General features: G+C 35.4%; 1 protein-coding gene across 13 annotated transcripts in view; it reads right to left on the bottom strand.

The window, feature by feature from the left end:
• The window catches only part of SLF1 (SMC5-SMC6 complex localization factor 1), a 92,001-nt gene that overhangs the window by 35,294 nt on the left and 43,917 nt on the right, over positions 1–12,790 (bottom strand). For all 13 annotated transcript variants that reach the window (XM_054489415.2, XM_063664994.1, XM_063664996.1 and 10 more), the window contains 4 exons: positions 12,625–12,783; positions 10,513–10,676; positions 6,302–6,430; positions 5,578–5,743 (listed from right to left, as the gene is read on the bottom strand). In XM_054489415.2, coding sequence (XP_054345390.1) covers positions 5,578–5,743; positions 6,302–6,430; positions 10,513–10,676; positions 12,625–12,783 — 618 coding nt within the window. The remainder of the gene's footprint in view (positions 1–5,577; positions 5,744–6,301; positions 6,431–10,512; positions 10,677–12,624; positions 12,784–12,790) is intronic.

Here is a 12,790-nt window from a genome sequence, read left to right as displayed (position 1 = left end):
AGTGTGGGGCTGAGGAGATTTTTAAAAGCTGCATGATTACAAAAGTGGTGTACTTCTTCTGACATGATCAGGGACCAAGACAGCCAGCCAGATCCTAGCAGGTGAGTCTTCACAGGTGGCTGTCAATCCCATCCAGTCTCCTGCCTTGATAGGAGAGCTGAGTTTAAGCCTTACATTTGCAGCTATATGGCATGGGAAACTAGCAGCAGGTCTGACCACATCAGTAGCACCAACACCTCCCCTGGTGTGATCGGCAGGACTAGGGTCTAGTGCTAGTCTCCAGAAAACACTGGAGGAAATCAACTCCATTCTTTGTAAAGCCAGTATCTTGCTTGATCACTCTGAGCAAGTTAGTTAATCCCTACTTCTCACTGTTATCAAAAGAATATAAAACAGAACAGTGAAAATATATATTTAAACTAGTAAACTGATTATGTCCATATGCACATATGCATCCACAAAATGTTCCTTCCAACATAATATGTATCTGAACATCAGCAGTGACAGTACTCAGGAAAGAAGCAAGAGGTTGGTAAATTTTGATTTCTGAAAGTATTCTCCATCTCAAGGGTATAGTAAATCAAGATCACTGTAGACCACCCAGGCTTTAACACTCTGGGCAGGAAAGAAGGATGTTAGCCCACAGAGTGAAACCTTATATAAAAACACAATCCAGCTTTCCATCAACCAAAAACATTAAAAAAAAAAAAAAAAAAAAATCAACCAGTTGGGACTCTCCCTCTTTCCTTGTATAAATACGTGGTACATACAGTTAAAATCACAACAGAATATTAATATATTGCTTAATATTAAATTTACCTTGATATTAATGTTATTAAACAGAAGAGGTCTTGCAGTGATTTCGAGGAATAACTATAGCTTTTTTACTATGATAAAAAAGATCCTGCCAAAGTTATTCTTGTTTTCATGTCATTAGCTAAACATGCACACTACTACATAGCCATAATAGTAAGTTTTTATATGAAAAGACACTTTCAACTCAGGTTCTTAGATCCTTTTATACCATAATCTTAACTATCACACTCATAACAATAATAGGGCCAAGACAGTGTGCTATGGACTATACTCACTGCCACTTTAACAATACATCAACGATGCTATTCCTTCCAGTATTACTGGATATATAAGCTTTAGAAATAGATTAGTAAGAAAATAGTTAAGTAAATCATCAAAGGAAAGCAGCTTTCTTGGAATACTGAAATATTTGTTAAAGCTGACAGAAGAGAAAATGAATACCCTAAGAATTAACAAAGAAATAAAAGGTTGAAAAGATTTGCATATATGATATATATTTACCTTAGAATTCCTTTCTAATATGTTAAACTCTATTACCAGACATTCTGTCAATATGGTTCTATATCATCTGCCAGTAGAGATAACTTCTAGTTTATAAAATTGGCAATCTTCCAAAACTTGACTAATCTGTAATGTAGAACAAACTAGCATCTTGGCCTTCTGACTCCCAGTTAGGGATTTCCATGATATCCCACTGTAATACGTGACAAACTACTCTGTTGGAAAGACGCAAACATAAAGCACACACTGTGCCTCTTCCTGTTTTAAACACTGGCATTTGAAACATAAGAAAGTGTGGTGCAGTGGAGACTTGGCCTCTAGTCAAGGCTTTGCCCTAACAAGCTGTCATACCTTGAATAAGTTATTTAAACTCTTTATCAACTTTCTTATCTATTAATATAAACTAGCTTACATTTCTACCTATATTGTAGAATTATCCATAGCACTTAAGAACATCTCAAAGAAAAGTGGGACTAGTAAAAATTGTACCTCCTCCATAACCTTGACACAGCCCACCTCTGCTCTTTGCCAAGGAAAGCCCAACACTTTCTCAGCTTAATGACAATGAAATTCACTGCCATTGTGTCACTCTGCAATACTTGCTGATTGACATTATGACAAAACAATATTAGCATAAACTGAGGACTTCTGTTTAGCTAATGACTTAAATTGAATACTTCAACTCAGCAAATCAAGAAACAAATGCTTTACAGTACAGAAAATGATGTCTGTGAACATGCATGGAATTCTTGAAACTGGAAACTGCCAAAAAGATTTAATTAAGTACAAGAATGAATTCTAACAGAAAGGTAATACAATTTTTAAAAAGCAGTTTTATATCAATTTAAGCAATTCAAATGTTAAATAAAATATTAATTTGCAAAATTTAAAACCAGTTCTCATATCACAATGCTACAATTTATTGCAGACTGCTTCACAAATATGTTGCTTTTATTTATAAGTTTGAACAAAAATCTTCAAGTTAAATATGTATAAATCTGTTACTATTTACATCAGAGCTTCTTAAGTAATTTCTTATCTGTGATAGTCCTTTGAAGACTTAGTAAAATTGTGACATCATTTTATTGTTATAAATGAGCAATTTCATTTATGTAATCAAATGAATGAAAAAAAGAAATGTTCTATAATGAAGGAATATTTTCTATCCTTAATGATTGCATTGTATAAAAAGTAAATAAAAAGACAGATGGTAATTTATAAAGATGCTATCAGCTTTAGCTTAAAAGTGCTATACTCAATTGGCAATGAGGTATAAATAGTAGTCCTATTTGAGTATTTTCATTTCTGTAATTTGCAAAATCATACTTCCTTTTAAATCAGATACATGCACAAAACAGTGCCTACTCACCTGGTTATTGTTAAATAATAGGATTACTTGATCACAAAGAAATCTAGCTATACTCACGAGCAATCTTCCCGTTTTAATGCTGATTTAGAAAAAAAAATAGTACCTCAAAAAAAAGAACTAACTTTTATTTTCCTGCCTCAGACAACTAAACAAACTATTTTTTAAAAAACCAGCAAGAACTTCTATTTCTAATGAAGGCCTAGGTAATTCAGATGAACCTTTTTTTTTTTTTTTTTGTTAGAGACAAGGTCTCACTGTCACCCAGGCTGGAATGCAGTGGCGCAATCATAGCTCACTGCAGCCTCCAACTCCTGGGCTCAAGCAATCCTCCCAGGGCAGCCTCTCAAGCAGTTAAAACTAATACATGTGCACACCACTACATCTGTTTTATTTTTGGTTTTGTTTTGTTTTTTTTGGTAGAGATGGGGGTCTCACTATGTTGCACAGATTGGTCTTGAGCTCCTGGCCTCAAGCAATCCTTCCACTTCAGCATATCAAAGTGCTGGGATTACAGGCAGGAACCACTGCACCTAGCCTCAATTGAACCCACTTAGAGAAGAAAACTAAAACTAAAAATGTGTTAAATGAAATACGCAAAACATTTCAGAAAAAAAAAGAGAATAAATTATTAGGAACTGCTAGGCCAAGATCTAGTGAGGTACTCACGTGAGCTACTCAGATACCTGACTTTGCCCTGAGGACTTTCACTGATTTTAAGGAAGAATCTAGAATACAGAACTGTGGTTTCTGGAGCACAGGGGAAGAAAAGATTAAAAAAAAAAAGTCATGGCCAAAACCTAATTGCTCATAGGATGAAAAAGTGAAGGGCTTCATCCTCATGGTAAGAGTGAATCAGAAGCAAAACTAAATGTATATGTAGCCCTTTACCTCATTTGAACTACCTAGAGTCCCCCAAACATAAACACTGGACTAGAGTAGTCCTTAACTAGTGGTACACCCAGGCACTTGGCAGAAGTTCAACAGAAATTCTTTCTGGGGGAAGATATTCTGGTCTTTATCACGTATTGTTTCTACAAATAACTTCTCAAACGCAATTTAAAAGCATATAGTGAATAACAAGCTTGCAAGAGAAAATAAAAAAGCACAAGAGAAGGAAACAGCAAAAACAACAACAGAAACAGACCCATAAAGACTTCAGATATGGAACAATCAAGCATAGATAATAAATGTCATTGCCATGTTAAAGACAAAAGAAAACCTTGAAACTCATAAAAACAAGTCATAGCGGTTTGGAACAGTTAAAAAGTCTTTTAACTGGAAAAAATACAAAAAATTTAAATGCAATGGTCATGTTTAACAATATATTGGACACAGCTGAAGAAAGAACTAATGAACTAAAAACTGGATGAAAATACTATCTAGAATGCAGCAAGTATAGAAAAAAATATCTATATGGGGGGAAGAGGGAGAAAGAGGAGGAGAGGGGAAATGGTAGAGGGAGAGAGAGAGAAAGGGAGAGGGAAATATAAGGTGAAAAACACAAAGAATATGAAGAAAAGGTATAACGTAAGTTTAATGGTAATTTAAAATGTAGAGAAGAGAAAATGGATCTGAGGAAGTATTTGATGAGAAACTACATAAGCATTTTTGTTAAGACAGACTTCATGGTAGTTTGATACCAGAGCTCTCCACCCTAACTACTATGCTTACGATCCCTGAAAAAGATATTACCTAAGTGGCAGTTATAGGATCATAACTAGTAGTCATGATATATCAGTTATGAATGTGTCATTAGCATACATAAAGCAGAAACTTAAACATAAATAGATGAGCAAATCAACAAAGTTGATTCAGAAGGACTGATTAAAACAATTATGAAGTTTGATCCAATCCAACAGAAAAAACACATTCTGGTTCCTAGTCTTATATGGAGCCAAAAAGAGAACTTCAGTAAATTTCAGAAAGCAGAAATTGCATAAGGTGCATTCTTTAACTATAATTGACTATTAGAAACTAACCAAAAAAAAGCACAGCCAAACAAACAAAACCCATCTATCTAGAAATCTTAAAACACCTTTTAAAAATATCTCTTGGATCAAAGAGGTAAATCAAAATTAACAATAGAAAATACTTTGAAAAAAAAAACAGCACTCTAGGTTAAAGTATCAAACTACGAAATGAATGTGAAGTTGTACTCAATGGGTAATTTATATTAAGTGGATGTATTAGAAATGAAGACTAAAAAGAAAAAAGATTCAAGAAGATACAAGTAAAAAAAAAAAATTAAAAGAGCAGAAATGAATGATATAATGCAAAAAAGTAGATAATATAATTCCAAAGGGAGATCATTCTGAAAAGGAAAAAGGTGACTAATATTTATTATGCAACCAAAATGTGCCACAGTTATGTTGCTATATACACTATTATCCTTGAGATGGATAATACACTAAAATCACTATATGTTAAATTTCTAATGACAGGCAAAATCGACTTATAAACAAATATTTCAGAAAGTAACTCAACATCAAAAAAGGTAGTTTTAAAATAATACTAATACTAATAAATATTAATATTTATTAGTGAACCCCTCAAAAATTGTATGGATTCACTCATTTATTTTTAAATCTTAAGTTCTTCATGAATCAAATTGCACAAAAGTAAAAAATCCAGAAAGGTAAGTAACTAGAGATTTCTTAGCAGTAACTATCAAATAATTCACTAGCTACTACATGCAAACATGAGACGATGAAGGAACCAGTCTCCAAGGACCTTTTACCTTAAAACTAGATAAACTAAATAGAAAACAATGACATATTTGGGTACATTTTAATCGTTTTCAAGTGATCCAAAGAATAAAGAGGAGAGGAAAAGGTAAATAATTCAAAGTGCTTTTTCCATAGACTATTCATCTATAAATTAATCCTACTTACATCATTAGACTTGCATTTTTCCTTGTGAGAATATATAGTCCATTCCAAAAGCATATTTACTGGTTTGGTCAAAAGCCCAGAGGTTTCACTTCCTGACCAAAAAATTTCAAGAAGCATTGCCTTTCCTGTTATTTTCAGATTCTGAGAATCTGACCAGTCATACAACCTAATTAAAATATAAACAAAAAGTATATCTTTAAGCCAATTTGATCATGACAATTACTTGACATCTCTCCTGTCAAAAAAAATGCAATTTTTGAGCATAGATCATAAAATATAAATATTATAACAATTGTAATAAAGGACAAAATATAAAAAATGGCCCCAGTTCAATAAAGTCACTGACAATGTATATATACACAGTAATCTATCTGCAAGTTTTAGAGCAGGAGCAAAACTTACCATTGTAGGCTCAGTGTTTAAAATTGGTGTAGTTTTTTACTCAGCATTCAATTACTAAAGAATTTTTTTAAAATCCTAAAAAATGAAAACACTCTTATCCATCCAAATGAACAGTGGAAGTGAACTGAGGAAATTTTTTAAAGGGGCATATAAACCTTCACTCCCACTGAGAATATCTGGAGATATGTTTTAAAAACAAATCTACCTTAAAATAGAAAACAAGGCGACTTTTTAGAAATATATTTATAATAATTGTAAAAAAAAAAGGTGCATAAAAACAACAGAAATTTAGAAAAGTGTTATTTTTGCGATTAGAACTTACTTTTGACTCAGATGTTGTACTTCACTTTCAATTAAATTAAAAAAAAATTTGAGCAGCGTCAGGTGGAGCACCTTGGAGCCAATATTTTCTGAAATTTGATGACAAAAGCTTTCATTGAAAAGGCAAGACCTGAAAAACATGAACCCAAAAAGCTATAACATACAAGCAATTCACTAAGTCATTTGTGAACAAAATATTTCTCCTTCTAGAATACTGCTGGAATTTTAATAAAATTTTCTTAAAATAGAAAGCAAGTTCAACAAAATTTTATTAATGCATTTCTTCCTTCAAAAATTAAACAATGTCAAATATCTCATGAGTACTTAATTCTTAATAGATCTAATTTCTCAAATTTTCAAGTGATTATAATATTTAATGACTAGCAGGTACTCTCCCTTTGTGCTCTTTATTTCTCTGATGAGAACAAAGAATTTCATTAAGTCCTTTTGATTTAAATGACCAGCTAACCTCTCAATTTATAATACTCGCCAGAATCCTCCTCTTTCTTACCCAAGATTACTTTCTTTTTCATTAGTTAGTAAATGAAGATTATTTAGGGCTACTTTTTTTAGAGTTTTAAAAATTCATTATTTTATTTTCTTTCTGTCTTCTAGAGCAGTCCTCTCCAACTGAACTTTCTGTGATGATGTATATGTTCTACTAGACACTTGAAATGTGGCTTGTATACCCAAGGACCCACATTTTTAATTACTTAGTCTGAATAAAATTTAAATATAAATAGATATGGCTAGTGGTATTGGGTCAGACAGCACACTTCTGTAATATATTTTTAAAGAGAATAGAAGATTACTCAGAACTCTAGGATTTAAGAAATAGTGTCTACTAGGTAACACTATTCATTATAATCTCCCACCTTTCTTATTGATTATATCAACAATGCACTTATAACTTTCTACCTCTGTCTCCACTGTCCCTGTCTTCTTTTTTAATACAACATTCTCAGGAGAGTCCTTAGTAGCTTTAAATTTAACAATTTATTTAATATTCAATCTGTCTATAAGATCCTTCATGCCCATATAGTTAATCAGTCTTTCTGAAAACTGTCAGAGATAGAGAACTTACGTTTCTCTATGCATTATGGAATATTTCAAATATATACAAAAGTAGAGACTAGTATCACTTAGCTCACTTATATTCCTACCACTTCCCTAAGCACCTCCCCTGTACCCCATTATTTTGAAATGAAATCTGGGTATTTTTGTTTGTTTAAAAGTCTATTTTTAAGCTGCCCAAAATCTATCGCCTATAGTATCAATAAATTCATCCAAACCTTTATTAAGCACTTACATTCCAGGCATTATATTAGATATTAAGGATGGAGATATTAAGACTGAACACCTTCTGTAAGAGGGAAGTTTAAAGAAAGAAAAATAAGACTGAGCACCTATCCTTAAGAAAGTCATAGGCCTAATGTGAATGACAAACTTAAAGGAAAGGTCAAGAGTAAGAAAGTGGCAGCTAAATTGCATTTTAAGGGAAAACTATGGCTGAGCATGGTGGCCCATTCCTGTAATCCCAGCGCTTTGGGAGGACAAGGTAGGAGGATTGCTTGAGCCCAGGAATTTGAGACCAGCCTGGGCAACACAGGGAGACTTCACCTCTACAAAAAATTTAAAAATTAGTCATGTAGGCCTGGCACAGTAGCTCATGCCTGTAATCCCAGCACTTTGGGAAGTGGAGGCGGGTGGATCACCTAAGGTCAGGAGTTCGAGACCAGCCTGACCAACATGGTGAAACCGCATCTCTACCAAATACAAAAAAAAAATCAGCAAGGCGTGGTGGCGCATGCCTGTAATCCCAGCTACTTGGGAGGCTGAGGCAGGAGAATCGCTTGATCCCGGGAGGCGTAGGTGGCAATGAGCCAAGATCGCGCCACTGCACTCCAGCCTGGGCAACAGAGCGAAACTTCTTCTCAAAAAACAAACAAACTACAACCACCACCACAACAACAAAATTAGCCAGGTATGATGGTGGGCACCTGTAGTCCCAGGTACTCAGGAGGCTGAGGCAGGAGAGTGGCCTGAACCCAGGAGTTCAAGATTGCAGTGAGCTATGATCCCGCCACTGCACTCTGTCCTTGGTGACCGTGAGATTCGAAAAGGAAAGAAGAGAAAAGAAAAGGGAAAAAGGAAAGGAAGAAAAGTAAAGACAAGAGACAAAGGAGAAGAGAGAAGAGAAGTGAAACGAAGCAGTCAGGCATGGTGGCTCATGCCTTTACTCCTGGCACTTTGGGAGGCTGAGGCGGGCAGAAAGCTTGAGCTCAAGTGTTGGAGACCAGCCTGGGAAACATGGTAAAACCCCATTTCTACAAAAAATACAAAACTAGCCAGGCATGGGAGCACACGCCTGTAGTCCCAGCTATTCAGGAGGCTGAGGCGGGAGGATCACCTGAGCCTGGGAGTTTCAGGCTGCAGTGAGCCGTGATTGTGCCATTGCACTCCAGTCTGGGCAACAGAGTGTCTTAAAAAACAAAACAAAACAAACAAACAAAAAAACTAGGAAATTCAGAAAACATAAGAGCAAAAGACAGGATATGGAAAATAACGATTGGACACATTCAAGAAAGTGGTGAAGATGAGAACTGAGACATATATAAGGGCTAACTCATGAAGGGTCTTACGTATTTCGCTAAGAAATTTGAACCATCTTCTATGGGTAGTTCAATGTATGTGAGTCAATGAAGGACTTTAATATGGGAAATGACAAGATCACTTTGGAAAGAGCATACTGGGGCGGTACTTTGGAAGAAAAATTAAAAGGAAAAAAGTAGACCCAAGATCAATAAAGCAGCTACTGCAATAGTTTATATAAGAATAGGAACTTTAAAATAAAGACAATTGACAGCGAAGAAAGGAATAGATTTGGAAATTATGAAAGATACCAGCCACATAAACTCTATTTCCTCACATCATATACCTATGCTGGGCTTGTACTGTTGGGCTTGTACTTTTGTGCTGGTATTGTTTACATCTCAGTCACTTTCAAAGTGCAGGAACTGTTATTTAAATCATCTTTTTAATCCCTAAAATGTAGTACAGTGTCTGGCTCTCCATAAGTACTCAAGAATTTGTTAAAAGAATGAATAAATGCATGCTGGTTAACTGATTAGCTCACTTTAAATATATCACAACCAAGATGGTATACGAATCTTTATGATCTCAAAGAGCTAACCAGAGGTCTAGCCTTTGTATGGCTAGTCAGGTGTCCTTTCTCCACTATGAACCTCCTGAAACTGGACACTTAAATTAAAAAAAAAAAAAAAAAAAAAAAAAAAAGATCTTCCCAACCAGGTGTGATGGTCCACTCCTATAATCCCAGCACTTTGGGAGGCCAAGTCAGGCAGATCACTTGAGGCCAGCAACTCGAGACCAGCCTGGCCAACATGGTGAAAGCCCATCTCTACTAAAAATGAAAAAATACAAAAATTAGCTGGACGTGGAAGCACATGCCTGTAATTCTAGCTACTTAGAAGGCTAAGGCGTAAGAATTGCTTGAGCCTGGAAGGCAGAGGTTACAGTGAGCCAAGATCAGGCCACTGCACTCCAGCCTGGGTGACAGAGCAAGACTCATGTCTCAAAAAAAGAAAAGAAGAATAAGGGTTATCAAATACAGTTATTTGAATAGCAAGGGGAAAACATTTTCTGTTAGGGAGAAAGAAGGTGAAACAGAATTTCTGGAGACACTAACATCTGAAAGACAGAGGAAGGTCTAGGCAGTGACAGCATGTGCAGAAGCATAAAAGAGATGACATATTTAGGAAATATTAAGTTCTGTTTTAAAATTCAAATTTCTAGCTGAAAAAAATATAACTGAAGCCCTAAAATAGATACTATAGTTACAAATGTCTACACTTTTGGTGACAAAAACTGATGATATGCATATTCCATAAATTAATTTTCTTCATTTAAAAAACAATACGCAAATTTATATTTTGTTAAAAATAATAATGATCTGGCTTTCTAGTGAGTCCATTTCAGGCATTCACTTTTTATTTTTTTAGGAAACAGACTGAAAAACATGACCAATACAGATTTGCCTTTTCATAAGTTTTGCAATAAATACAATACATATTTGTATTTGCAACAAAACTTTTCCAAAAGTAGATACTTCTTTCATCAGTATCTTAAAAAAATAATTAGCCTAACAACTACTCAATGAAATGTAGCATCGTCAAATGTGAAATTCCTTACCTGATAAGGACTTCTACTAAAGACCATGCTCCTTTCATACAAGTTGGACACTGAAACAACTCTAAATAATATCTTGACATGGCTGGAGACTTCCAAGGAGGATGCAGGTGAAGAAGAGCTGACAATATATGAAAGTATCGACCAGAAAATGTATCTATGTTATCCTATTATTTAAAAATAAACAAACAAATAAAACACTATAGCTAAAAGTAGTTTGACTCGCTAATTCAGTTTAAAACCAAAACAGTAACCCTGGCCTAACTTTCTTTTTTGAGACGGAGTCTGGCTCTGTCACCCAGGCTGGAGTGCAGTGGCACAATCTTGGCTCACCTCAACCTCTGCCTCCTAGGTTCAAGCGATTTTCCTGCCTCAGCCTCCTGAGTAGCTGGGACTACAGGCGCCCACCACCACGCCTGGCTAATTTTTGTATTTTTAGTAGAGATGGGGTTTCACTATGTTGGCCAGGATAGTCTCGAACTCCCGACCTTGTGATCTGCCCACCTCAGCCTCCCAAAGTGCTGGGATTACAGGTGTGAGCCACCACGCCTGGCCTAACCCTGGCCTAAGTTTCTTGCCAAATATATGTGTTTAGACAAAAGAGAGCAGATGGAAGCATCATGTTTAGCTAATTTAATTAAGCAACTGAGAGACAGGCACACTCTATGTACAGCTGATACCTGAATAACAGGTTTAAACTGCATGGGTCCACTTACACATGAATTTTTTCCAATAAATGCAGCCTACCCTTCACATCCATAGGTCCTACATCTGCAACTAAATACAGTATTCTGTATTTGGGAGCCCTCGGCCTCTCAAAGTGCTGGGATTACAGGTGTGAGCCACAGCACCCGGCCTACTAAGAAGTTTTAATTTCCTCACCTGTAAAATAAAGATAATTCCTGCCCTTGCTGCTGAATGAGATTATGTAGTTCAAAGAGGATGATATGTATCAATGTATCTTATTAGTTATTGTATTAATTATTTTCTATTGCCTTCAGTAGTGAAGGAAATTTTTTTCCCTAGTAGTAAGGGAAAATTTTACAATTACCTCTAAAAGAAAAACCTTTAAAAATACAGTATTCACAGGATGTAAAACCTTCGTATGTGGAGGGCTGACTTTTCCTACAAGTGCAGGTTCTGAAGAACCAACTGCAGGACTTGATTATGTGCAGATTTCAGTATCCACAAAGGTCCTGAAACCAATATCCTGTGATAGCAAGGGATGACTCTATCTATACATTGGGTAATCCCTTCTATTAACACTACCTTAGATGGAATATACATTTTCCTTTTCACAATTATAGTGAGATTTAAGAGGTCTCAAATGTTACCTGAAAGGAACTAAAGGTAAGAAACTATTCATGCAACATGCTTACTTATCACCAACATAACATACCTGACAAAGCTTATGCCTGTTATGTTATCAAATTAGCACCTTGGTGAAGGGCATGACTAGAAAGCTATCTTTGAATATTTGCTCCTATTGGTTTACACAGTTTGGGTATGTTCCCAGCATGGGCAACATAGCAAGACTCCATCTCCACAAAAAATTTAAAAATTAGCCAGGCATGGTGGCACGCACCTACTGTCCCAGCTACTTGGGAGGCTGAAGCAGGGGGACTACTTGAGCCCAGGAGGTTGAGGCCACCGTGAGCCATGATCACACCACTGCAGTCCAGCCCGGGCAACAGAGAGGGACCTTGTCTCTTTTTCTTTTTAAACAGAGTATGTTCATTATGTATACTATAAATAAAAATGATAATCATCAATGTACTAATGGAATAATTTACCAAATGTAATTCTAGATCACCGTAATCTGAATTTTATATTTGATACTTTACTGCCGTGAGAAAAATTAGATAACCTTTTTCCCCAAAACAAAATTATCTTAGAAATCCTGAGAAAATCATTAGCTAAAGCACTAAGAGTAGTACTTAGTATATAGCTGGAAAACAGAAGAGTGGTAATAAATGGGTACTGCATTAGTAAAATGAAGAAAAAAAAAAAACACTGAACAGGGAAAATAAACTGTAAACACACAAAAAGTGAGAAAAGGTTCACATTTTAACATTCTTTGAAAAAAAGATTGTAAATCCTTAAGGCTGCTCTTACCTGTAGAACGTTCTCTAGAAGGGCATGAAGAACGCATACAGGAGGGATATAACGTGCCTGCAAAGTGGAAAGTTCCTCAATTGCTTCTTTAAAAAACTGTCCTTCTATGAGGCTTTCAATTAAATTTAATACACCTCTGGGAAATTCAGCATTTTTAACCTAAGAA

The sequence above is a fragment of the Pongo pygmaeus genome, chromosome 4 (genome assembly GCF_028885625.2).
Source record: "Pongo pygmaeus isolate AG05252 chromosome 4, NHGRI_mPonPyg2-v2.0_pri, whole genome shotgun sequence".
In the NCBI taxonomy this organism is placed as follows: domain Eukaryota; kingdom Metazoa; phylum Chordata; class Mammalia; order Primates; family Hominidae; genus Pongo; species Pongo pygmaeus.
Note: the sequence above shows the minus strand (reverse complement) of the source record. Positions and strands in the feature narration are given on the sequence as shown.